The sequence below is a fragment of the Sander vitreus genome, chromosome 23, assembly GCF_031162955.1.
Source record: "Sander vitreus isolate 19-12246 chromosome 23, sanVit1, whole genome shotgun sequence".
NCBI classification, from domain to species: Eukaryota; Metazoa; Chordata; class Actinopteri; order Perciformes; family Percidae; genus Sander; species Sander vitreus.
The window spans coordinates 2,267,117-2,294,006 of record NC_135877.1 but is presented as its reverse complement, the minus strand read 5'-3'; the positions used below and the strand labels follow the sequence as shown (position 1 = coordinate 2,294,006).

The 26,890-nt window shown below is 42.6% G+C and overlaps 1 protein-coding gene across 1 annotated transcript; it reads left to right on the top strand.

Annotated features, from left to right (window-relative positions):
- The first annotated feature begins 2,885 nt into the window (after nucleotides 1–2,885).
- On the top strand, nucleotides 2,886–24,365 carry lemd3 (LEM domain containing 3). Its single transcript, XM_078281629.1, has 13 exons — nucleotides 2,886–4,261; nucleotides 9,141–9,181; nucleotides 10,133–10,202; nucleotides 11,052–11,125; nucleotides 12,173–12,252; nucleotides 12,379–12,524; nucleotides 13,560–13,661; nucleotides 14,706–14,808; nucleotides 16,012–16,190; nucleotides 18,638–18,719; nucleotides 18,803–18,908; nucleotides 19,807–19,885; nucleotides 21,718–24,365. Exons 1-13 carry the CDS (start codon nucleotides 2,908–2,910, stop codon nucleotides 21,885–21,887), a joined length of 2,586 nt encoding a protein of 861 aa, XP_078137755.1. The 5' UTR covers nucleotides 2,886–2,907; the 3' UTR covers nucleotides 21,888–24,365.
- The last annotated feature ends 2,525 nt before the right edge of the window (nucleotides 24,366–26,890 follow it).

Sequence of the window (26,890 nt, the reverse complement as noted above, 5' to 3'; positions counted from 1 at the left end):
GAATGAGCAGGTGCTGAGGAGGAGAAGAATGTAGCTTCAAGGCTCTTCACCTTCCTTTGACACTGCAGCCACGTTCTCCTGTGTCCCTGTTCTTCCATTTTGCTATTTTTTTCAAAAACGGAGCAGTTACAGTATGATCCTTCTAGTTTTGATTGAATTGAAGTATCTCCCCGTACACTAATGAGGTCTAACACCTCCCTCTCCCTCCATTGACCTGCTCCATCACTGCTCTCCATGTTGTAGGCCTAGTCAAGTTTTTACTGTAATGTTACTGTCTGTGTCTAGCTAACTCCCGCCGGCGCATAATTGTGACAAATGTGGATGTAGATTGACGTAAAAGTCGCATCAAATCCTCCTTGGTTGTTCACACTGCGGCCGCATTGAAAAAAATCAGACCTGGGTCTGATTTAGGACATATATGGAAGTTGTCTAGATCTGGGCAAAAAAAAAATAATTAATAATTTATTATTGTTAAAATGGATTTTTATAAAATTGGTATCGGGAAAAAAAGGAACCAGTATCGAAGTCACGGTATCGGTAATGGTACTGGTACCGGAAAATGTTTTAAGGATAGCCAGCCCATACTGTCACAAAATCACATCTGCATATGAGGGTGGAGGGAGATACTTTGTATAATAATTGTGAGTACAAACATTGCCTTTTTTTTTACTTATTTTAATTGATTGAAAATATGCCTTTTAATATTAATAAAAGTGGAAAGCATTTCTTAACAAAACTCAGCCGACGTACCCAATTAGACAATTAGCCGCCCTGTAGTCTCACGTTGGCAGACCTTCCTCCACAGCGCTGCGTACTGTCGCGGAGGGAAGAGAAAGTAGTATCTGGACGGTGGTGGAAGTATTCAGATCCTTTACTTAAGTAAAAGTACTAATACCATAATGTAAAAATACTCTCTTACAAGTAAAAGTCCTTCATTGAGAATGTTACTTAGGTAAAAGTATGTAAGTATCATCAGGAAAATGTACTTCAAGTATTAAAAAAATCCTCCCATTGTAGAAAGTGTAAAGGATCCAACCAGTTGTGTGTTTAATGGTCTGATCATCTCAGCTGGACTTGTAGCCGTTATATTGTTGGTTAGTTTACTTTAGAATAAAACATCAGCTTTTATAAACTACATGTGTTTAGTGTGCAGTAATCTGAATGTGTAAAGTAACTAGTAACTAAAGCTGGAACAGATGAATGTAGTGGAGTAACTAAAGTAACTAGTAACTAAAGCTGTAACAGATGAATGTAGTGGAGTAACTAAAGTAACTAGTAACTAAAGCTGGAACAGATGAATGTAGCGGAGTAACTAAAATAACTAGTAACTAAAGCTGGAACAGATGAATGTAGTGGAGTAACTAAAGTAACTAGTAACTAAAGCTGGAACAGATGAATGTAGTGGAGTAACTAAAGTAACTAGTAACTAAAGCTGGAACAGATGAATGTAGCGGAGTAACTAAAGTAACTAGTAACTAAAGCTGTCAGATGAATGTAGCGGAGTAACTAAAGTAACTAGTAACTAAAGCTGGAACAGATGAATGTAGTGGAGTAACTAAAGTAACTAGTAACTAAAGCTGGAACAGATGAATGTAGTGGAGTAACTAAAGTAACTAGTAACTAAAGCTGTCAGATGAATGTAGTGGAGTAACTAAAGTAACTAGTAACTAAAGCTGGAACAGATGAATGTAATGGAGTAACTAAAGTAACTAGTAACTAAAGCTGGAACAGATGAATGTAGCGGAGTAACTAAAGTAACTAGTAACTAAAGCTGGAACAGATGAATGTAGTGGAGTAACTAAAGTAACTAGTAACTAAAGCTGGAACAGATGAATGTAGTGGAGTAACTAAAGTAACTAGTAACTAAAGCTGGAACAGATGAATGTAGTGGAGTAACTAAAGTAACTAGTAACTAAAGCTGTAACAGATGAATGTAGTGGAGTAAAAAGTACAACATTTCTCTCTGAAATGTAGCGGAGTAGAAGTAGAAAGTGGCATGAAAAGAAAAGACTCAAGTACAAGTACCTCAACATTTGTACTTAAGTACAGTACTTGAGTAAATATACTTAGTTGTGGTCGGTTAGCTCAGTTGGTAGAGCAGGCACACATATATTGAGGTTAATTCCTCAACAGAGGGTCCAGGGTTCGAGAAAAAAATATATACATTGGTAAAGTGATCTAAAATGTGCAATAGTTTACACACTGAGTTGACTCAAGACACAAAATGTCAATAGAGAAATACTACGATAAAATACAAATGTGTACAAACAGGAAAGGGAGAGGGGATAAATACTACTATTAATAATATATTTAGTAATAATATAAGCAGATTCATAAATAAAAAAAACATATATGAAACTAATTACAGAAAACTAAGGTACAGATAAGATTTATTTGTATAGTTTGTTTGATTGGCAAAATAATCCTTGTTTTCTCCAGAACAATGCTGCATATAAACATTAATTTAAAAAATTGGTGTTTTATTGTGTCTTAATCTTTACACACACACACACACACACACACACACACACACACACACACAAAATCACATTTGCTGTTGACATCTTAACAGATTTAATAAGATATATAGGCTATATGTGTATTTCTCTTTACTTTACTGGTAGGCTACACATAGAGCTTTTAGTAGGCTATATTCCGTTTTTCATTCTGATATTTGCACAAAAAATATGAGATGTTTGCTACAGCTGCTCAGAGTCATCAGCTCGGCTGTAGAATCACACTAGGAATAGCATGTATTAGCTTTTGATAGAAAAAAAGAAAGAATTAGAACACAGCTAACGAATAACTTATAAACAGCTTTTGGTTTTGAACGCAGCCCAGTTTGTCTACCACTTCACCCCTACGTCATTTCCGTTACTCAACCTTCTCCGGAGAGTTTTGTCCAAGATGGCGTCAACGCAGTTAACGGATGAGGAGCTTTTCTCCGAATTAAAGAGCTTTGGTTTCACTCCAGGCCCGGTTACCGAAAACACTCGCCCGGTGTATTTGAAAAAATTGAAGAAGCTTCGGGAAGAGCAACAGCAGCGGGGCTCTAGAGCGGGTAAAACCCGTAGCAGCGGGGCCATCCACAGCACCACTGGCGGAGGCAACACGGCGGGATCCAGGCCAGCCAGCCATGACGTCACGCACCTGAGCTCCAGCAGGAGACCGGGCAGGAAGCCCTCCGTCCTCGGCTTCAGTTCCGACGAGTCTGACGCTGAAACTCCACTGAAAAGAAAAGGCCTCAATCACAGCAGTAGGGCAGACCGAAACTCCGGTTTCCCACAACAGCTGAAGATAAGGCCCGTTACAACGCCGACTGTAGCTACCAAGAGTCCGTATGGCGCTACGAGTACGGTAAATAGCAACAATTCTTCCCCGGGTCCGGGTGGACAGAGAAGTGTCTCGCTGGGCTGGGGAGTCCGTGCCAGATCCAGCCCTGAGGCTGAAGGGAGGGATTGCGACGAATCGGGGGAAGACGACGACGATTATGAGGGGGGGACGGAGAAGAACTCTCGCTCTTTAAATGGCTGTGGGGCGTCTCACTTAAACACTAGCAAGCTAGCTGGGGATTACTCAGACTCAGATGAGGAGGAGGTTGGGGGCCTTGGTGCCGGAGACAAACCGCGGGATAGGTTGGAGCCTAGACGGAGCCACCCTAAAGCGGAGTTTCCTTCCCACGTAGTGGGCCGAGGGTCTCAGACGGGAGGGGCAGCCAGACAGGTCAACCCGTCGGAGAGTCTAAATATGGTGGGGGGCCGGAGCCAGGAGGTGGAGGAAGACGAGGTGAAGAGAAGGGACTCGGACCCATCGGGAGTCATTCGGAGCCACAACTTTCCCAGGAAGTCCATCTACGTGTCCCTCCCCGAGAACCACGGAGGAGAGGCCGGGAAAAACAACCACGTCGACGGCGAGGACGGAGCCTCCAGAAGCAGCAGCACTAGTAGGTTCGCCTTTGGGTTGAGACCGCGCTTCTCCAACTATAGCAGCCTGTCCCAGACCTACAGGGGCAACCACTCCAATCACACCGCCCCCAGTCCCAACCACTCATATAGCCAGGCAGTGCTGAAGCAGAAGCTGTCCGTTCCGGAGGATGAGCTGCTCCAGCAGTTTAAAAGGGAGGAGGTGGCCTCCTCTGGGAGCTTCAGCGCTCACTACCTGTCCATGTTCCTGCTCACGGCAGCCTGCCTCTTCTTTCTGCTGCTGGGCCTCATGTACCTCAGGATGAGGGGCACTGGATCTTCGGAGGTGGATGGAGTTAGTAAGTATCCGACACGTGCAATTTGATCTTCTGTAGTGAAACAATTTTGGGATTGTTTGACAATGATGACAAAAAGTGATGGACTCCATGTAAACTGAGCAGCCGAACACGCATGATGTGGAGCCTCAACTACAGCTGCCCATTATGGCAAAAAAAAACCAAAAAATTAACTTTTGTTGATAAGATTCAACATAATAATAATCAAAATTGTTCTGCACAAATGCTAAAAGAAAACACTTGAGCAAAAATATCTTGAGGACTAGATAGATAGATAGATAGATAGATAGATAGATAGTTAGTTTATTGATCCCCAAGGGGAAATTCAAGGTCCCAGTAGCTTACAGACATCACACACACATGCATCATAACAGGTAACTACTTTCAAGCCTGGTATCATTTTGTTATATATATATATATATATATAAAATAAAAAAAACTGCAGTGTTTCTTGACACAAGACCTCAGCCTGATATTCCAGGCAGCTGGCTAGCCAGCGCCAGCGACCCAATTGTATAGTTGGGACAGACTAAACAACATGATCACTGTACGCCTTGCTCCCATGGCTTGACCTCTTGTAACCAGTGACAATATCTTGTCAACAAACGCCAACCCTGAGCCCAGATCGGTGTGCACCGTCCCATTTTCAACCTATCCCTAGGAGCACATAAAGATCTATCCCTAGGCGCAATAAAAGTGTATCAAATAATGTGTTTTTCTCTAATAAAAGGAATATGAGGAGACATTTACAGGCAAAGTGATTTAATTAATTTGAATAGAAACATATAGGCCTACCAGGTTTTTAATTATTTCTGCTTCGAACTAGATTTATTTAATATTTTATTATTTATACTTTAAACGGCTTTAAACTGTATATGGTTCAAGGTTCACATATTGTAATTTAGCATCTCAGGGTTGCACAACGAAATGCAGTTGTAGTCTCTTAATGCTGCACATGAAAACCAAAGCAGTAGTGCACTCCTGTAGTGCATGTTCTAAAATGTGCACGAGAAGGAATGTAAACCGCAGCAACAAAAACACTGGTGAATAGATAGGGCAGATAATATGGCCGTCCTCTTAACGTAAAACATTCCACATCAGGGAAACATTGTCCATCAACTTTGACTAAGTTTGATGCCTCACTGATGTACAAATGTTTCCAGTAAACGTATACAGGATACAGGCTGTATGTACGCAAGTATCTGGGATGGGAAAGAGAACTTGCTTCTTTTAAAAAAAAATCAGTTTATTATCGTATGTATTAATCCATTCCTTTTCTTTGTGATGCAGACTCTATCGCAGCGCAAACTATTGAGGTGTTTTAGAGGACGTTTTTCAAATGGCCCCCTGAATCCAGACCGACCCCTGGAGAAGTCTATCCAGTCAGCTATAGCAGTGGTTCTCAAACTATTTTCAATAATGTACCCCTTTTCAATTGTTTCTTTAAGCCAAGTACCCCCTGACCAGCGCTAATCATTTTCAGTAGAAAAAAAACAGTACAGCGCTGTCAGCGATAGATTTACTAAACAGCCTTGTAACTAAAAAAAACCATTTAAATGCTAATGACAAAAGGAGACATAAACTGTAAAAAAGACAAAAACTTGGAAAAAGATGGTAGAAAGAAGGAAGGAAGTAAGGCAAGAATAGGTCAAAATAGTATCAAAAACTTCAAAAACAGTGACATAAGAAGAAAAAAGCGAGAAACTTGTAAAAAGTAGGACAGTAGAAGGCAGGAAGGAAGGCAAGATTAGGTCCAAAGAAGGTGACACAAATGTCACATTTTTTGTAGGAGAAAAAAAAGTCTACATAACATTCAACAGCCTTATAACTATTAAACATTTTGTTAAATATCTCAAGTACCCCCTGCAGTCCTCCAAAGTACCCCTGGGGGGTACACGTACCCCCATTTGAGCAACACTGAGCTATAAAGTAACTTGCATAAGGCAACAGCTATTGCTGTTGGTATACAGTGGTACTTGTAGCTCATTTGTACAATAATACAATCGTTACGAATACAAAACATTATGAAATGTGGCGTTTTCTATTTTGAAATGCATTTTCTATTGATCAGTAAATTGGCAGTGATGTTGAGTCACGCGTGTGAAACGCAGATTTAATTGCAAAGTTTAACCATCATAGTGTAAAATACAGTTTACTGCCGCGGTTACGTGAACGGGGGCGCATCAGAGAGACGGAGCGATGCGACATCGCCTCTGCAGCTCGTCCAGGTAACGGGAGTCAGGGCAATGCTGATGAAGCAGTCACACCTGTGGTTACTTTTCAAAACTCCACGCAGTCAACGGTCGCTGCAGTTGCATGCTAGCTGCATTATGATAAAATGGCGAGCCTAAAGGCCCTGACACACCAACCCGATAATCGGCCGTTGGACAGTCTGGCGAGGTCGGTGACTCGAGTCTGTTCGGCGTGTTCCGTGCCGTCGTCAGTCGGAGGAGGAGGAGCCGTCGGCCTTCATTTTGGCCGACCTGACTTGCTGGGTTGGAGGGCGGGCAGTTGGACCCAATGACCAATCTGATTGGTTGAGGGCTAGCCCGGAAATAACGAGCGGGATGAGTGACGAACGGCTCTCAAAATCTGACAAATCTTTCAAACTGACCTTTGTTGATCTGAAATGAAGACCGATTAAAATAAAATAAAAATAAAATAAAATTTGAGATCGCATTCCGAACGAGCTGGGAGGAGGCCTCGGGGGGAGACCCAGGACTAGGTGGAGGGATTATATCTCTAACCTGGCCTGGGAACGCCTCGGGATCCCCCAGTCGGAGCTGGTTAATGTGGCCCGGGAAAGGGAAGTTTGGGGTCCCCTGCTGGAGCTGCTACCCCCGCGACCCGACCCCGGATAAGCGGATGAAGATGGATGGATGGATTCCGAACGAGCCGCCATTACTATCGGCTGGAGAAGCCCGACCCACGTGACGCGTTGTCATTTCCGATATACATTTTTCGTATTATGCGCAGAACGTACGCTCAAGATGGCGTCGCTTCGGTGTGTTCCGAGGCACTTTTTGGACCTCGGGGAACCGACCGATCAGTCCGACTGGCTTTTCTGCCGACGGTCGGCCGTCGGGTTGGTGTGTCAGGGGCTTAAAGCGGCCTCGGTGTGGTTACACTTTCTCCAGATTACGCCTGTATGTGCTCCAGTCACAAAGACAACAAACTTAAATGTAGCAAGTTCGTGGGAGCTACTGGCCACCACATCTGCAAAAAAACGGAAAGTGTAAAAAAATACCGTAACGTTATTCGCACACATGCTCCTACATTTTACAGTTCGCACACATCTATCTTTGGTTACAAATGCGAGTGAAACGCTTGCACTGTCGAGCCCTTCACCCTCTCTAAGAAATATTGGTCCAATCCTGGCCCCAAACACACTCCTGATAGGGTTCTTTCTAATGCGTTTGTGATCAAGTAAAGGACTTTTTAGCCGTCTCCAGGCAGTTGCTCGTTGATGGCCCAAACTTTCACCCGTCCTCCTTGATGTATGGGCGAATACAAATGTCCAGACTTCTCTGCACTTGCAGACTTAAAGGGTGCGTTCCCAGGAAGTGTGCGAGTGCCAAGATGTGGCCCAAATCCACAATTAAGTACACAAGGACTCTTGAATGCACTTTCTGCAGACTCCCAGAGACTCTGCTCGGTGTGCAAACCTTTATCAGACTTGGCTCAGAAGGTTACCCAATACCCATAATGCAAACTAATAACATTGGAAAAATGTACTGACAATTGGATTTCTTTCATGATTCAGAATCATTTCATGCACACGCTCAAGGATGCACGTGGTACACATCACTGCCCATGGTTTCACACTATTCCACTGATCCACGGGTGGCTGTAACGCACCAAGAATTGAGCGTTATGATGTCAAGCTTTCTTGAATATTATGTGCAAATATCATGCATGTAGATAAATAGGGGTTTGGAGGGAAAATGTGGAGTACATTCCCCCCATAGCATCATGCTTTAAGCCAAGTATTAAAATGTTAGTTTAAAAAAAAAGAAAAAAGAAAAGAGGTATCTCCTTACTCCGTAAACAGTATAATTCAGTCATGAATTCATGTTGTGACTATGGTCATTGTAGTGAAATGGCAGTGTTCCAAGTGTCTAGCTGATGTGGCAAGTTTTCAAGAGTTGAGTTTGATATACAGACACTGACTGACTCAAGTGTTAAGGCTCTGACACACCAACCAGCCGGCCGGCCTTTGTCGCCCACAAAATGCGAACCGGCAGCCGATTGGACGAACGCGTCACGTGGGTCTGGCTGCTCCCGGATTTTACAACCGGGCATAATGGCGGCTTCGTTCAGAATACGATCTCATATTTTACGAAGATAGTTCACCGAAACGTGTTTCTGAAAACATTTTAAGAGAGAAATAGGCCGTGCAGTTGCTGAATCTTCATTTCAGATCGACAAAGGTCAGTTTGAAAGATTTTCATCCGATTTAAGAGGCCTTCATCACGCTCATCCCGCTTGTCATTTCCGGGTTAGCACTCCACCAATCAGATTGGTCATGGAGTCCGACTGCCCGCCCTCCGACTTAGCAAGTCAGATCGGCCCAAAATGAAGGCCGACGGGCCCTCCGATGGACGACGGCACGGAACACACTAAACAGACTCGAGTCACTGACCTCGCCAGACTGTCCGACGGCTGATTATCGGGTTGGTGTGTCAGCGCCTTTAGGTGATGTCTGAACTACACTCACGTTCCACTGTCTCCAAACACGCCGTCTTATTGTCAAAGACCAAGTTTTTCCTCCTCCTGATCCATCTTGTGTGGTGTTTTTTTTTTAGGTTTACAGTGTGGCTCTAGAGAGCCTGCGGATGTTTCTGTCTCCTTGAATGTATCTCTCTCTCTCCTTTTGTTGCAGTTAAGAACCACCCTTTTGGCAGCGATTTTGACTCTTCTTATGTAAGTAGATATTGTCTGACCTGCTCTTTCAAGTTCTGTGTACGGCAAAGTTTTTGTCCAATATATTGAGCAGAGGAAGCGTAATGTTTGTACATTGGTTCTGAAATCAGATTGGATATAATGGATGTGAGCAGTGAACACAGCTGAAGTGCTGCCTTGTTAATGAGTTGGCCTGGCCGGGCTGAGGTGAACGGTCCCAGAAGCAGCGCCGAGCGCTACCCTTGACCTAAACAGTTCACCTAAACTGATACTGAATGCTATTAATAAGCCACACTAGGTTCCACATTTTGTCCCAAGGGTTGTCCCAAGGGTTGTCCCAAGCAGATCGGGCATGTTTCTAAAATAAAGCAAATCCAAATTAGCACACATTTGAGACAATGCATAATTTGCACAATCAAACAAAACATGTTCAGAAAACTTGTAATACAAAAATCAAACAAAAATATTGTCTTAATGTAAATAATCAGCTGGGGAAGTTTCATGGTGATATCTGTTAGTTCCAATATTGACCCTATTCACCTGTAGTGTCTCCACTTAACATGGGCTGCGATGGGAAATTGTGGCATCACCCATTACAGTATTTTTGAATACTTGCCACCACTTGGATCTCTTAGGACTTTTTTATATGTCATAGAGGAGACTTTTATGAGTAATAAACATTTTTGTCAGATTTTCTGTTGCAATTTCTGGGAGATTGGCCCCTTTTTTTCTCACAAAATGCTTGTACTAATCAGCATATACCTAATGTTAATTATTAATACATTTTTATTTAGCTTCAGTTTACTAAAAAACAAAAGTCCCTGCTTGTTTTGGTTTACTATGATAACCCTGGTTTGAACATATTTGAAACTATCAAAGTGCCATCAGAAAGGCCTACAACTGAACTAATGAATATAATATAAGCAGTTGTGTTGGTAGAGTGTGTGTCCACTAAGTATGTATCGTCTGCAGGAAAAGGCGGAGAAGGACCTGATCCTAAAGCTGCTGCTCAATCTACATGACCACCTGGCCCACGTCGCTGGTAGCTATAACACTACACTACACTCTGTGGCCACTGACTGAACAGCTGTGTGAAGGAACAAGACATTACTAGGCTGTTTCAGACAGGTTGCTCACGTCACATTTACGTTGTCTCTCTCAGTTGGAGGCTGCTCAGTAACGCTCAGCCCTCAACGGAAAAGTGCTTCTAATGTCCTTCACTGGTCTCCGTCCAGAGACACGGGATCTGTTGGTCCATTCTATATACGGTCTATGATCCAGAGCCCCATACGCTTAGCTACCAGAGGAGCTAACTGGTAGATTAAACTGTCGTCATCTGTTTAGCTCGCCTCTGGCCCGCCTATATTGTGCTCTCGCCGTAACTCTGGATTTCCAGGGTAGAAATGTAGAAAATATGGGTTGAAAATGTTTGAAACCTATTTCCTAGTTCTTTGGAATTACAGTGACAGTGACTCTGACATTAAAAGACCGATACATTTGCACTTTCTATACTGTACACACAGATTAAGGAAAGATGATACATTGTCAGATGCGTGAGAGAGCTTCTCAGTCAAACAGAGCCGGTCAAAGCAGCTTTTAATGTTATATATGTAATAGAAACTGAGTAATTGACATACGTGATGATATCTTATTAAATACCTAATCCAGAGTACTGTTTAAACTAACTGTACTTTATTTAAATCACATCCTATTGAAACGATCCAATACTTGTATACATATAGTATATTTAAAATCTCCTGTGATATAAACTTCAGGTCATACCACCCAGTCCCATTGTGCCATATGTCATATATACTGATCAGTAGATTAACAGGCTGTTAAGACACAGCAGAGGTTTTTCTTCAGTGATGGTTTGACATTCTGATTTCAGGCCAGCATGACTGTGGCGACCAGCAGCATCCAAACAGAAGTCTGTCCATGGATGAGGCCTCGGCGTATTTACTGGTACGTCCACATGTCAACATACCTCGGCCTTTTCCAATTCACAAATGTGTACCTCCTTGACTCCTCGATCCTCCGGCTTGTGACCTGGAAATCGTCTCGGCGACCCAAATTCCGAAAAATGCACATTGAGGAGAGAGGGTCAAGGAGCGAGAAGGCTCAGTCCTCGATTATAGCTCCTCCGTCTTTACACCCAGCTGTGTCACACATCATATTTAATTGACGCCGCTTTAAGATGACCGCTCCGAGCACGGATGTCTCATTTTGTTAAATGCCTGTTGCCTCGACTCCTCTCTCCTCGCGTCTCTGCCTCGACTCAAATCTTTGGTGGGGCGGGACTAAGAGCGCGAGGAGACGAGTCAGGGATGCACAAACTGTGAATTGGGAAAGGCCCCCCCCCCCCTGCCTGTTCTACAAAACCTGAGACAGGCACCGTAGTGCTGCTGACTACTGCATCTTCCCAACGAGCAGAGAGTTCACACTAAGCAACGAGGTTTGTGGTTCCCAGTGGCCATGAGAGACGTGGAATTTGAATATCAGACAGGGTAACCTGGGAGCTTGATACTTCTTTTTTAGCGAAGTCTGTGAATTTGGCAGAAGGGTCACTTTGAAGGAATACATGAGTGTATTTTCCGACCCGTTTACTTTGGTTTAGATGTTTGAAATCCAAATCTGAAACGGACGACACAAATGACATCCTAGACGAAAGATAAACAGCAAGTTTGAGCGTGAATGTCTTCAGCTGGAGTGTATGTGAGTGTATCTCACCTCCGTGTAGAGTGATTCAGCGTCAGTTTGCCTCTTGCTTGTGGGTTTCTGTACCTTTTACGTTTGGCTTCCAGGTGCGCAATGAAAGGCAGCGTTCGGCACATTTACTACAGAACAAACTGGAGTCAGTGAAAGCAGAGCTGAAAAGAAAACCCAGAGAGTATGGAACAGTACTGAAAAGCAGTTCCAACCTTTGGAGTGGGAACTCATGGATGCTGATTTGCTGTTGTATCCATCTGGTGAACTGTTCTCTCATCAGTAGCACGTGTGTCTTTTGTTCAGGCTCAGAATGAGGAGTTTAAAGACTTCATTCTCACCTCTCTGGAGTGGATCATCCGGACAGGCCAGGATGTCGGGATAAGGTAATACACGGTATACATATTCATGCTGATCACAAGCCTTGCATGTGACATCCCTACTTACTGTCTGTCTGTCTGTCTGTCTGTCTCTGTGTGTGTGTGTGTGTGTGTGTGTGTGTGTGTGTGTAGGCTGACTGGTCAGGTAGCTGATGATCCATTGACCGATGTGTCTGAGATCTCTCAGCTGGAGTCCACGCATCCCAAGATGCCCTTTGTGTGCCGCTTCCGCCGAGCCTTCCTCACCGTCATCAGCAGAGTCTTCCTAATTGCAGCCGGTGAGATAGGCCACACCACATAAACGCCAGCATGCCCGAAACACGTGGAGTGTAGGTCAATGACTGTGTTCCCAAAGTGCAGTGATTGACTAGAACACCTGTTCCAGTTGTACTGCCAGTGTCACCAGTGATGACTGAATGTTAACTGACACCTGTAGACAGTTAAAAGGGCACAGCCGAGGGGAGGACAGCAACAACGTCAATCAATATAGCATGTTTTCCTTTGTAAATAACTCCAAAAACATATTGAATTTTCTACATTAACCCTCGTGTTGTCTTCCCGTCGACCGTGCAACTTTTTGTTTTTCTGGGTCAAGATTTAAAATTAGACACTTTAAAATAAGACACTTTTTTTTCGTCACTTTTCCCAATGTTCTTTATCACTTTTTATGACATCTTTGTTGTTTTTTTTTGTTGTTTTTTTCTTGCGCTTTTTGACATTTTTGTAGTTTTTTCCGACTTTTTTGTCACTTTTTTTCAACGTCCTTTTATCAGTTTTCTTCTCCAAACGCTATAAAATTGACTAAAACACCCACATTCAATGAAAGTAGTGAACTGATCATTTATTTGACCTGTGAAGAGCGTTGTACGGAACCATCCACGTTATTTTTTCGACAATTTGGTTGAGAGAAACCCAAATTTCTGATTATAGAAACTTTTTGAAAATGGGTCAACTTTGACCCAAGTACAACAGGAGGGGTTAAGATAATACAACACTGAAGAAAATAAAAATGGAAGTAAGGATTAAGAAGGAGAAATACTTATAAAAAAAAAGAAAAGTGACGTGCTGGAATTAGATTAGATCAACTTTACTGAAAACACAAGGGAAATAGAGTAGCAGGCATGTACAGAGCTAAGCAGTTGAATAATAGATAAAATAATAATAAATAGTAGGCGACTCAATGAAGTTAGCAGGATTCATCTTCCTTGGATCTGTAAAATCTGTACAAAAAACATCCAATATTTGTCAAGATATTTTAGTGTGAACCGAAGGAATTAATTAGTGTCTTTGTCTTTCTCTTTCTCTGCGTGCAGTGGTCGGCTGTGTGTGGAGCGGGGTCTGCTACATGAAGTATCGCTGGAGGAGAGAGGAGGAGGAGACCAGGCAGATGTATGACATGGTGGAGAGGATCATCGGTAAGGAACAACTCCCCTTCACTTCACTGAAGCAAAGCTGCCCGACTCAAGCAAGTGAATGTGATGGGACTGTGAAACGCCGTAGTTTGCCATCTTCCACAGCGATTAGGAAACAGTTCTCACTTTCAGCTGTGTGTTCGGCACCGAGATGGTCCCAAACACGTTTCATCGTAAAGACTGGAAGCTGTTAGCCTGGGTGCCAGCCAAATTTAGCCCCGCCCACAACATTTGAGGTCGGGAAGTTCGGTCTGGTCAAGCTGAGGAAACTGTTAGCTTTGTCAGAAGTGAGAAAAGAAAAAAAGTACTCGTGAATTAATAACGTGACGTACTCTGTTGCGTTTCCACCCAAAGTTCCCAGGAATTTTACCCCTAGGAACAACTTTTCAAGGAACTAAAAGGTTCCTTCAGCCCGTTGTTATCTGCATTTCCACCGCGGTATAAATACCCATGAAGATTAGTCAAATGTGTCTGTGTACGTATAAAAAGAAACCTGACAGGACGAGGGCTGCTGGATGTCGCAGGGGTAAAAACACTGTGTAGCCTCCAGTTCACTGTGAAAAAAGACTCGCTGCTAAATGTACTGCTGAGCCGGGGAGCCGACACACTTCCAACTCCACTTTTAGCGTTACCAAACAAAGAGAAATGTTCCCCCCCTTGTCCGAAAATGGTCATAAATTCATATGCGAGTACTTTCTTGTTTTTTATTTTAAAAAAAGCAGTCGCGAGTTGAAGCAGCCGCGCTGTGTGTGTGTTTGACCAATCAGCGACGGTCATCCCGGCAAATCCTGCTCCAAAGGTTCCTGCACTTTCTTAATTTAGACCCTGGTCCCTGCGGTCAAAACACAACGAGTCCCTCAGAAGGTTCCTAGTTCCTGCGGTCGAAAAAGGGGCTTAATACGTAACATTTAATCACATACTCAATATAGTAGAAAGTCTATATACTGCGTGTCATATGGCCTGATGATTTGTCAGTTGAAGTCATTGACTGCTGGTTATTGCTGTATATGAGTCCTGTAAATGATATGCTTTAATCCTGTTGTTCAGATGTGTTGAGGAGCCACAGTGAGGCTTGCCAAGAGAACCAGGACTTGCAGCCCTACCTGCCCATCCCCCACGTCAGAGACTCGCTGGTTCAGCCTCAGGACCGGTCAGTACTAACACTTTCACAGCCTTTTATCTTTGGTATCTGAATCCAGATTTTTTTTTTTTTAAACTTCTTAAGTGAAGACAAGTACATCAGGGCCTGAAATGAACACCCGCCATACAGCAAACGCAAATCAATTGAACATCACCTACACCGCTGGGGTACTTTTCATAAGATCATCTCTCAATGCAACTCAAACCAGCTATTAGGCTAATTGAAATACAACCATGCCAATCTGTAGGTATGGTGAAGGGTATGTGATGATGTGGGGGTATGGTGAAGGGTATGTGATGATGTGGGGGTATGGTGAAGGGTATGTGATGATGTGGGGGTATGGTGAAGGGTATGTGATGATGTGGGGGTATGGTGAAGGGTATGTGATGATGTGGGGGTATGGTGAAGGGTATGTGATGATGTGGGGGTATGGTGAAGGGTATGTGATGATGTGGGGGGGCTATTTTAATTCCAAAGGCCAAGGGAACTTTATCAGGATCATAGTATCCTGGATCTATGAAATAACTGGCCTTTCAAAATAAAAGTCTGCCTGCCTCTATGGGAATTTAACATAGGGGTGTACTTACTTATGCCCCCTGTATTTTAAGGAAGAACATTTATTTATGTACTATACATTATTCATTCACAAAGAAAATTGGTGTCCTTAAAGGTTAGATATATAATTTTTTTTAATTAAGGCATTAAGATCAGATTCTAAAAGATTTAGATAGATAGAAGAGATTTTTTTTTTCTTTCTCTTTTTAGTCAACTTTAGCATGAGTCTATTCACTTATGCTGAGCACTGTAACTCTACACTGTACAAAACGTGTATGAATTATTATGGACAGTTAAATAGTTTTAGTTTATGATGATGATAAAAAAAAATAATGCACACAAAGCATAATGCCATTTTGCTGGATTTCCATACAGAAAGCTGTTAAATGAATGAAAGTAAAAAAAAATTTTTAAAAAAAAAACTCCCCTTCAATCTAAAACTGTGTCCCTCACAGTATTTCACTGTTTATTTCACTAATGTATGCAATGTGTCTGCATTCATGTCGCAAGTGTTGCAGAAATGTTACTTGGTAGGATTGTCATTTTGACTTTGACGGAGAAGGGACTCGGGAGCTTATTGAAACGGGAAACTGTCACGTCAGATTGCCAGAACCCATTGACCTATCAGGTGAAGAAGAAGTTGTGATATTTTTGCAGGAAGAAAATGAAGAAGATTTGGGAGCGGGCCGAGAGGTTCCTCTCGGCCAACGAGTCCAGGATTCGAAAAGAGACCCAGAGGATCGGTGGAGCGGACTTTCTGGTCTGGAGGTGGATTCAGCCTTCTCTCAGTTGTGACAAGACCTCCTTGATGCCCTCCAAAGTCTGGCAGGGAAAAGGTAACACACTCAAAAGAACGTCCTAGTGGCTCCAGAGAGCATTTTTTCTCAAATTGCAGCAGTGACTCAACGGAGTGAAGGGGGTGGTTTGTGCAGTCTGATATAGACCGGGCCTTGCGGCGTACCTGTGTGCACAACAATTTTATAGCCATTTTTACATATGGGTGAAATAGTGAGGTCCCGACATAGTCCGGAGTTTCCCCACACAGCAGGAGGTTGTGTAGAACAGATGCCCTGCCTAAGGGACATTCACACCAGGCACCGCATGAAAAAGGCTAAGAGAATCCTTAGAGGTCCAAACAACCCAGGTACCAGCCTTTCCTACCTGTTGAGGTCGGGACTACACCAGGCCAGCACTGAGAGGCCTTAATAAGGACTCTGAAAACGTGACACTACTCGTTATACACCTACAAGCAGGGGTTAAAGTTAGGGTTGGGCATCGTTTGGATTTTAACAATTCTGATTCCAATTGTGATTCTTCCTTTTGATTCCGGTTCTTATTGGTTCTCGATTCTGATTCTTTGAGGGGTGGAGTTGAAACGGGTCACATGCTTATTTCACAGATAAGAGGAAAGTTTTATTTTGATTCAATGGTGGGTTGCAGTTTTTCCCGGGCTTTTTCCAACGTAAACTAAAGCCAGACTAGAGCGCTGCTTACTGAGCTCCAAGGCTGCAACACAACAAGCACCTGGTCGCTACGGAAACCAAAACCTGCGCATGTTAAATCTGGAACCCATGATCAGATTTGAAACCAAATCCTCCAAATGATTCCAATAAAGAAACGATTCTACTGGAATCGTAATTTTTGAACCGATTCTAAGTAGGAATCAGTTCTCGATGCTCAACCCTGGTTAAAGTGGGCTGGAAGGATCCGGAACGGTGTTTCGGCATCTTCGATTAATAACTAAAAACAAATCTAATTGGCAGTTTAAAGTGGAAACTCTCAGTTTGTGTTGATTCTAGCTGGTTTTTACCACACTTGCTTTCATAAAGCTCTTTTCTTTACGGTGCTGTATTACCCACTGGAGATTACTGAGTTAGCGTTACTGGGAGGTCATATAGTTGCAATGAATGTGTTGCTCAGACAGAAAATCATTCATTTACAATAAGAGAATACATTACAGATGCATCGTTGCATTTCAAGTGTTACGTACGGTAACTCAGCCTACTTTGGATGGATCGTGAGCTAAACCGGGGATCACTGTCACTGGGTCACGAGCCAAAGCATTAAGAGTTTGTTGTTGCAACCACTGAATAATAACTCAGATTAATATAGCACATTTCATAAAACCCACGGACGCTTTACACAAGTAACGTTACAGGGGGACAAGGGACCAGAAAATAGTAGGTCAACACTAACACGGTCAGAAATAAAAACCGGGAGCTGAGGGCCAATTCAGGGACGGTTTTGAATCATTTACTATCCCGTATTTGTCTCCAAAGTGTGACTCAGGTTTCCCCCCTTTACTTTCCCTTTTATCTTTTAGTTGTTCTTGGTTTCATTTCCTTCTTTCCTGTGATGGTCCTTCCCCAGTATCAGCCATAACTACAGCAGATAACTTCTAAAATAAATGTAAAATACAATTAGGTCTATATAAAGAGACCTACTACCTGCTTCCCTTTACCTGGCTGGATACTCACTAACACAGGCTTTTCTGGTGTTACAGTAAAATGTGTGACCCGTCAGAATGTGTCACTGTAGCGCTGTCTACCTGCCGAAAATCATTTTGTAATTTTTGCGGGGAAAATCTGACCGGGGCAGAGGCATTAATAAAAACTATATAAAAATAGTTTTTTTCACTGTTAGTCTCGTTTGCTGTTACAGGTCATTTATAATCATCAAATAAAAAAAAGACCGTTTCAGAAACATTTAAGAGTTACTTATTGTCACTTTAATACATCAGCATTTCCTGTTTGTTTAAAATAACACTATATTCTAGCATTTTTTCCCCGATTCATTCTCTGCAGCCCACCGCCGTGAGTGTGTGTGTGTGTGTGTGTGTGTGTGTGTGTGTCTGTGTGTGTGTGTGGGGTTAGTTCACATGTCTGTAATGATTGCAGGACAGTTGCGTACTATCTGGTAAAGTCAGTTTGACAGGTGACGATCACGTTGTCAGGAGCAGACAAACCGACTTGGTGTTGACCGACGTAGCAATGTGCTGCAGATCCGTTTTTTTAATCTGAGCTAGACAGAGTATATTCAGGTAAAACAGATTGGTGATACATTTTGTTTATATAAAGGAATTCATGTTTTAGTAATAGTTCTTTTTTTTTTTTTTTTTAACACATTGTGGTAACGTGTCGCAAGAAGCATGCAACCGGCTTGGGTTAGGTGGATATGGACCACCTGCCTAGTTAACCCATGTTCACTAGACTGTACTGAACTGAACTAGCGGTGTGTTCTGACATGATCGTCAGGTCATTGAGTTTTTGCCTCTCCTCTTCAGCTTTCCCACTGGACCGGAGGAACTCGCCTCCCAACAGTCTGACTCCATGTCTGAAGATCCGAAACATGTTCGACCCAGTCATGTGAGTACCAGTCTCTGCTGCTGGTTTAACGTGCTGTCAGGTTTAACGTGCTGCTTGTAACCTCGATGCATTTGTGTTGTCAGGGAGGTTGGGGAGAACTGGGATCTAGCCATCCATGAGGCCATCCTGGAGAAGTGCAATGACAACGACGGCATCGTCCACATCGCCGTTGACAAGAACTCGCGAGAGGTATGCTCTGCACCAGTGGTTCTCCCTTTGAACAGTGTTTGTAAGCCATGTACCCCCTAACCAGCGCCAATCATTTTTTGGTAGAAAACAAAGTCTCTATAAAGAGGGAGAATACAGCGAAGTCAGCAGTAGATTTACTAAACAACAGCCTTGGACCTGGAAAATGTTTAGATGATGATGGAAAAAGGTGACAAAAATACAAGAAAAAAATGAAAAACTTGGAAAAAGACAGTAGAAAGAAGGAAGTAAGGCAAGAATAGGTTGAAAATAGTAACAAAAACTTAATGAAAAAAAACACAGTAGAAAAAAGGAAGGAAACACTAGGGCGACAAAAGGGACAACAAATTCAAATAAGTGACAAACTTTGAAAAAAAGAGACAAAAACTTAGAAGAAAAACTGACAGTAGAACAAAGTGAGGAAGAAAGGCAAGAATAGGTCAAAACAAACGACAACACCTTCAAAAAAAGGAGACAAACTTCCAAAACAGAGACAAAAACAAAAAAAAGCCAGTAGAAGTAACTACAGCCTTGGAACTGAAAAACATTTAGCAAAAAATATCACGGACCCCCTGCAGTCCTCCAGAGCACCCCTAGGGGGACACGGACCCCCTGCAGTCCTCCAGAGTACCCCTAGGGGGACACGGACCCCCTGCAGTCCTCCAGAGTACCCCTAAGGGGACACGGACCCCCTGCAGTCCTCCAGAGCACCCCTAGGGGGACACGGACCCCCTGCAGTCCTCCAGAGCACCCCTAGGGGGACACGGACCCCCTGCAGTCCTCCAGAGCACCCCTAGGGGGACACGTACCTCCATTTGAGAACCACTGCTCTATCCTGTAAGCACACATCCATGCTGCTGGCTGCAGTGATCTCACACTGTGCTCCCTGCTCTCTCCACAGGGCTGTGTCTATGTCAAGTGTCTCTCTGCAGAGCACTCAGGGAGAGCCTTCAAGGCACTTCATGGCTCCTGGTTTGATGGTAAGTCACACCCTTAATAACACTTACATTAGAGCACATCAGCAGTAACGAAAGGGGGGGGGGGGTAAGTGCTTGTGCTGGTGTGTTGCAATAGACACACAGGGTTTTCCACAGCTTCTGTGAGACTATGGGGGCGGGGGGGGCATGGAGGCCCCCGGTAGAAAATGTTGTACATTTTAAAGTTAAATGCATCCAGGTGCACTCTGAGCGCTACATTAAGAAGCTAGATCTATAAAGAATCTGTGCTCTTGTAAACAATGTTGTGTTCATAAACACATTGTTTGTATAGATGTGAATGGTGATGATACAGCAAAAAAAAGGCCCACCCACAAAGCCCAGTCAATGTGACAGGTTTAAACAAACTACTAAATGAACTAGAGCCTACATTTTGAGTTATCAAAGAAATTGAATGGGATTATGGGAGTAGTAGTTGCCATTTCTAAACACTATTCCCGATACAAAATGGACCCGTTCACGGACGAGTTCATCTATTCATTTATCTTTATCCATGTCTTTGCGTTACGTTCAGTAACGTTGATCCGTGTCATTCCAATGAAATGGCTGCAGTTTCCCCAACATAATTACGTTTTTCTTGATTCGAGTTGGATTGGTAGCTGACCAGTTAGCGAGCTAACATTAGCCAGCAGCTAAAACTACAATATCACAATATAGTTCACATGTCAGTGTCACCAGGTGTTCGAGTCTTGTGGGGGTAAATTTGAAAAAACAATAGGTTTCGAAGTATGTTCGTGACTCGCACACTCATCAGCAGGTGTAGTTGGTGCAATATAATAATGATAGAATATGGTGCCTAGTTCTTTTGGAAAACGTGTTTCTTTTAGCATATTTCTAGTTCAGTAACTCTTAGAATACGCTTGACAGGGTGTAAAGGCATGCCTTTGTCTTGTACATATTATATTCACGTGTGGTGTGGTTCTGAAAAGAGAGAAATAAGATAGAATGTGAGAAAACAATACTACAAATTATTAAACTAGTCATTCTAAAGCACTGAAAATACACTGCCATACGCAGCCCTGCTACAAGGTGGAACCAAAAGACCACAATGGTGCTACTGACCATACAAAATGATCCTACTAAATAGAATAGTTAAAGCAACACGCCGACTTATTGGGACTTGGTCTTATTCCCCGTATCCCCCAGAGTTAGATAAGTCCATACATACCCTTCTCATCTCCGTGAGTGTTGTAACTCTGTCTGACCACGGCTAGCCTAGCTTAGCCCAGATCCTGGAGGTAATCGGCTCCAACTAGCCTAGCTTAGCCCAGATCCTGGAGGTAATCGGCTCCATCTAGCCTAGCTTAGCACAGATCCTGGAGGTAATCGGCTCCATCTAGCCTAGCTTAGCACAGATCCTGGAGGTAACCGGCTCCATCTAGCCTACTGCTCCCAATAAGTGACAACATAACGTCAACATGTTCCTGTTTACATGTTGTGATTTGTAGAGTCACAGCTTGTACAAATAACAAGGTCACATGAGACACAGCCATCTTCTAACCGTATATAAACTGGGAACTATATTCTCAGAAAGTTGAAGCACTGCTACTTGGGCGGAGTGATATGCTTTGCAGCACCTGAGAAGCCCCGTGCAGATCAGTAATGCTTTGCCTGTCTGAGAATATAGTTCCCAGTATGTATATACAGTTAGAAGATGGCTGTGTCTCATGTGACCTTGTTATTTGTACACACTGTGACTCTACAAATCACAACATGTAAAGGGGGGGGGGCTGTGCTGTGTGATGTTTTAGCTCCACGTATTGAAGAGCCCTGTGGCGATGGGTCAGTGACAGACGGCTGCTTTTTGCTTTTGACAGGTAAGCTGGTGACGGTGAAGTATCTGCGTTTGGACCGCTACCACCAGCGCTTCCCGCAGGCCCAGGCCTGCAGCACCCCTCTGAAGGCCTCTGCGAGCACCCCGAGCACCACAAACACTACGCCCCGCCTGCAGCACCGAGGCGCCGCCAACTCGTCAGGCTTCTCATGAGATGAGCATACGCGTTAGATTTAGCATCCTTCTCTGTGCCCTCCCAGCATGACAGCACCGGTCTGCTGCTGCTCCTTCACTGCTTTATAACGGGGAAGACTTCAGTCTGTCTCGGGAGAGCTCTCTCTTTTTTTTTTTTGTGTCCAACAGAGGATCGCAAGAGAAGTTGTTCGGCGGCGCAGTGTTTGTTTTCAATAATCTTTTTGTATTAAAATGTCATGGATTTGAACAAAGGAAGCAGAGTTCTTCTGGAATATTTAAGATGTGTGCAGAGACTTCAACCTCCCTCCTCCTCCTCTTCCACAGTCTCATGCCATGGATGGAGTTCATTTGGGCACCGTATGGAAATGGCTGCATGTATCAGAGTATGCCTCCTATGTAAGCTTTCAATGCAACACAGTGTGGGTGGTGATTTCCCGGAAATTTCTATGTACTCCCTGTTGTTGTTGTTGTTGTTATTATTATTATTGTTATTATTATTGTTATTATTATTCTGATAATTATTATTATTATTTAGTCGTGTGAGGAAGGCATGACCAGACTTGTAGAGGACGTGCTGTAAATACATGTGAATGGTGGCACAAGCTTTATTACATCCTCCGTATTAAAAGCCAAAACCGTAAGCTCACGTTCTTCTCGCTGCTCACATACCACGGCAGAGTACACCTGCACACGAGGCTCCTCGAGAGGTTGCAACAGCACCGATACTTAGAACAGGGTGACCTCCGTGGTCGTCGTTTGCTCCATGTATTCCATGTACGGCCTTTTCGTTTTGTCTTTTTAATTTTGTTCTAGCATCCAGCAAAGCGCTCCCGAACTCTCAACTTTGGAGCGATATAACAGAATCAGGGAGTATACCTTTTTTTTCTTTTTCTTTTTTTTTTCTTTTTTTTTTTTCAGTCACCTGAAGCTTTCTCCTCCCAGATATAATCCAATATATTCCCAAATTATTCGCATTATTTCTTGTTATGTTTATTATTTACCTCCTTTCAAGTCAGGTCGTTTTCACTGTGGGCGTGCGTCCCCATCGTATTTCCAAACCTGTGCTGAACAAGCGGCGGGTACGGTCACCTCTCTTGTGTACATGGCCGACAGACCAGAGGGAGCACACAGAGCTCAGGGTGGCTCATGTCCAGTTTACAGTCGGCTCGTCTTCCTTTGAAGAGGCTGATGTTTACGCTCATGATTAACCCTGACGCTGTCCCTGCTGCTCTATAAACATATCAGCCTCCTGGGATTATGCTACCACTCTTTTTTGTCATAAGGAGTACTGTGAGGATCCCAAATAGTCCCACCCCTGTTAAGAAGACTGTACTGAATTTAGGGATTCTGATTGCCTGTTTTTTAACAGCACCCTGTGTATTCCAAAAAACCCCGCTAGAAATCCAGGATTGCCAGACCTAATTTCATTCTATTTTTTTCTTTTTTTTTATGCAGTGAATTAAAAGTTGGATTCAGTATTTGCAGTGTGAAATTGTACAAATGATGCACATTTCAAATGTTCAAAACCTGCTGCAACAGTTCGCGGCAGGCGACCCAACTGTGCCTTAAATTTGTGCATTTTTATTTTTTTTTTAAGACTGGCACTGCATTACTTGAGAATGTTCTGGATTTAAGAAATGTTTGAACTGTTTAAAGGGGGAATAAGGCCTGCCATAGATGTAGTTTTGGTAGAGTTTGACATCTTCAGATTTGGTATTTTGTAGCAGTTTCCTTTGATATTAAACCAAATGCTTCTCTATTTATTATTATTTTAAAAAAAAAAATCAGCTGTGGTGATGTACTATTTTAATGTCACTAAACCTGTTACATATGTGTCATAACTTTTTTTTTTTTTTTTTTCCATGGGGGATCGACCTTACATCCGCTTCCAGACAATTGTCAGGATGTGTAAAATGACAAAATAAAGTGAACACTTTCTGAAATAAGCCAGTTGATAGTGCATCACTGTAATCTATTTTTGTACGTCTCCAGCAGAATGGTCGGTCTCAGCCCACACTGACTGTAATGAGGAGGAATGTAAATGTTGGTGTGATTGTGATGGCACTTCTCCAGCCTTGTGCTCCACCTTAAAATGCGTCCTCATGGGGTGCTTTTCTTTTCCTATGATGTATTTTATGTAAACACTGTACATTGATATAACTTGTCTATTACATGCAGCTTTATTTCTATTGCGTTGGATGTTTGGAGTGACCAGTATCCCTAACCTGCTAGCCAGAGGGATAGGTGTACAATATACTACAGACATTTAAGAAGATCCAGACGTTTTAATGTCATTTGTCAATTGTACAAAAAGCTCAAATTAAAGGTTTATTAGGAGTTTTTAAAATTGTTCTTGTTGTGCTGTTGTGTAATGTGCACACATGGGGCAGAAACATTTTAGAAACGGCCTTCTTCAGTCTTCTGTGTTTGTAGCTGTTGTTCATCTGTCAAGGCTGTTATAGCTTTTTATTAAAATCCCAATTTTAATTCTCAAGATTCCACCCTGGTGTTAACCATGCTACTTTTTGTTTTTCTGGGTCAAAATGTGAAAAAATTTCATTGTTTTGGCCATCTTTTTTTGACACTTATTTTTGTCACTTTTTTGTGACATTTTTGTCACATTTCCCGATATTTTTGTCACCAACGTTTTTTAGCTTTTTTGTTAACGTTATTTTATCAGTTATTTTCTTCAAATGCTATAACGTTGAATAAAACACCCACATTCAAATGAAATTAGTGAACTGATCATTTATTTTACTTGTGAAGAGCGTTGTATGGAACCATCTATGTCAAGGCTGACCAATTTGGGGCCCGCGGGCCAAGTTTGGCCCGTGCTCCCTTTTTTTTTTGGCCCGCAATAGCATTTGACAAACTCATGCTTAAAGTGCTGTAAAATCCTAATGTCTACAAAACATACATTCTGTGCCGATAAAATGTGATTAATCTGAGTTTTACGGCAATGTAAACCTCCCTGTAAATTAAATACATACGTTTTATCTACGAAGAATTACATGAATTATGGAATTCTTCAACATCAACATTTATTTTTGGCCCGTGGCCTTCCACCCAGATACATTTTGTCCCTTCATGTGAAAGAATTTGGGCACCTCTGATCACTAAAGCGTGTTGAATGGCTCTCCATGATCTTTTTGTTGTATTCTAGTCCAGTGGTTCACAAACTTTTACATGTCAAGTACCCCTACGATGAGTAAAGCAACATGCACACCACTTGCTTTGTCTCAGGGAATTAATGCTGCGTTCCAGACACAGTTTTTAGCCCGTAAGTTACGACTTCAAGTCACGACTCACGACTTGGTAGCGTTCCAGGCAAAGTCAATGGGGTAAGCCTCTCTCCATAACCAGTACCTCCTATGGCGCCATTTTGATGCTAACAAGCCTGCCGTTAGCATCCCATTGACTGCCCATTCATTTTGACGTCACTTTGACAGCGAATAACTTTACATCTGAAGCGTTTAAAGACTCTATTTGTCCATTGTTTATTTCTAAAGAAACACGACAATGTATAAAAGGCTCCATTACCTTGTATCTCACGTTATGGCTCCGTAGCAGACGTTTTTGTAAAAATAGGCTAATGATTGTGTCATAACCACGCAGACTTACTGTCTCATAGTAGAGGAATTACTGTACAGGAGAAGGTCGCAGGCAGTTTCGACTTCTACATTAGCAGTTTAAGTTTAATTACTAATGTTAACTATCATTTTAGTGATCAATAATGAGCCTGTGCCTATGTTATTTCCTTATATATACCTACGCTCTCCGTCTCTGCTAGATTGGGAATGATTGAGATTTCTCTTGGCACAGCTACCAGAAGACTTCCAACTTTCAGACAGGTTGCTCACGTCACATCTACGTCTTCAAGCTCAGTTGGAGGCTGCTCAGTAACGCTCAGCCATCACCGGAAAAGAGCTTCTAATGTCCTTCACTGGTCTCCGTCCAGAGACATGGGATCTGTTGGTCCATTTCTGTAACTGTCAACTAACTGCAAAGTCACCACAAACCCTTCTAGCTAGCGTTAGATAGCGGCTACCTATCGTTGACGTTAGCTAGCACTAGCTGATATTAGCGATTTCTAGTCGGCGACATATTTTGGGCTTCATTTAATAAACATAACCTGTAGTAGTACACAATTGTATGTGTATTGTTTTGATTAAAATGTGCGGAATTACTTCACGTTGCCTATTTATGTCTATTTATTTCTATTTCTCACCGTTAACTGTACAGCATCAACAGGGGTCGCCATTGTTGTTTCTGTGTGTGTGACGTCAAAAACTGTAACTGGGAGTACAACCATCTGATACAAGTTCACGGGTACTACGTTACGGGTTTGACTGCCGTTCCAGGGCACTTTCACGGGTAGAAGGTTGTGAAAACACGGGTTACAGGTTGCCTGGAACGCAGCATAATTCCCCCGAAGATCCATTTTACAAAGAAAAATAGAAAATTCACACACACAAACACAATCACCTCTGCATTGGTTCATTTTGGTCGACGTTTTCGACACAAGGACCTTTTTCAAGACACGTAGTAGTAAAGTGACACAGTGCATACTGCTTAAATACATGATTGCATGATGATCCACAGGGTCAGGGGGTACTTGGCTTAAAAAAGCAATTCAAAGGGGGTACAATATTGAAAAAAGTTTGAGAACCACTGCCCTAAAGGACCCTACTTTTGGAACCAGTGTTCTAGTCAGACTAACTCCTTCTATCTACACTGTGACCTCACCCAGAAACATGTTTGCCCTTCAACAATACATATTAAGTCAAAAATCTGCAAATGACAAAGTATGGACCTTTTCAATGGAATTCCATTGCTAGGCAACAGCCTGTCCCCTTGTTAACTTCCTGTCAGTTGATGCCATTCACATACACTGCAACAGGAAATCAACTTCTGTCCATTTAGAACGTGAATCTGTGAAAAGGTCTCATAATTTACATTTAATTTAAGTATTATGTTTGCATGTATATGACTATATCACAATTTACACTGACATTACGTTA

Excerpts from the sequence above, each read along its gene's own strand:
- lemd3 (XM_078281629.1), top strand. The coding sequence starts at position 2,908 with ATGGCGTCAACGCAGTTAACGGATGAGGAGCTTTTCTCCGAATTAAAG. Across the intron at positions 4,262-9,140 it reads TTCGGAGGTGGATGGAGTTA|TTAAGAACCACCCTTTTGGC; the intron begins GTAAGTATCCGA and ends CTTTTGTTGCAG. Across the intron at positions 19,886-21,717 it reads TCATGGCTCCTGGTTTGATG|GTAAGCTGGTGACGGTGAAG; the intron begins GTAAGTCACACC and ends TGCTTTTGACAG.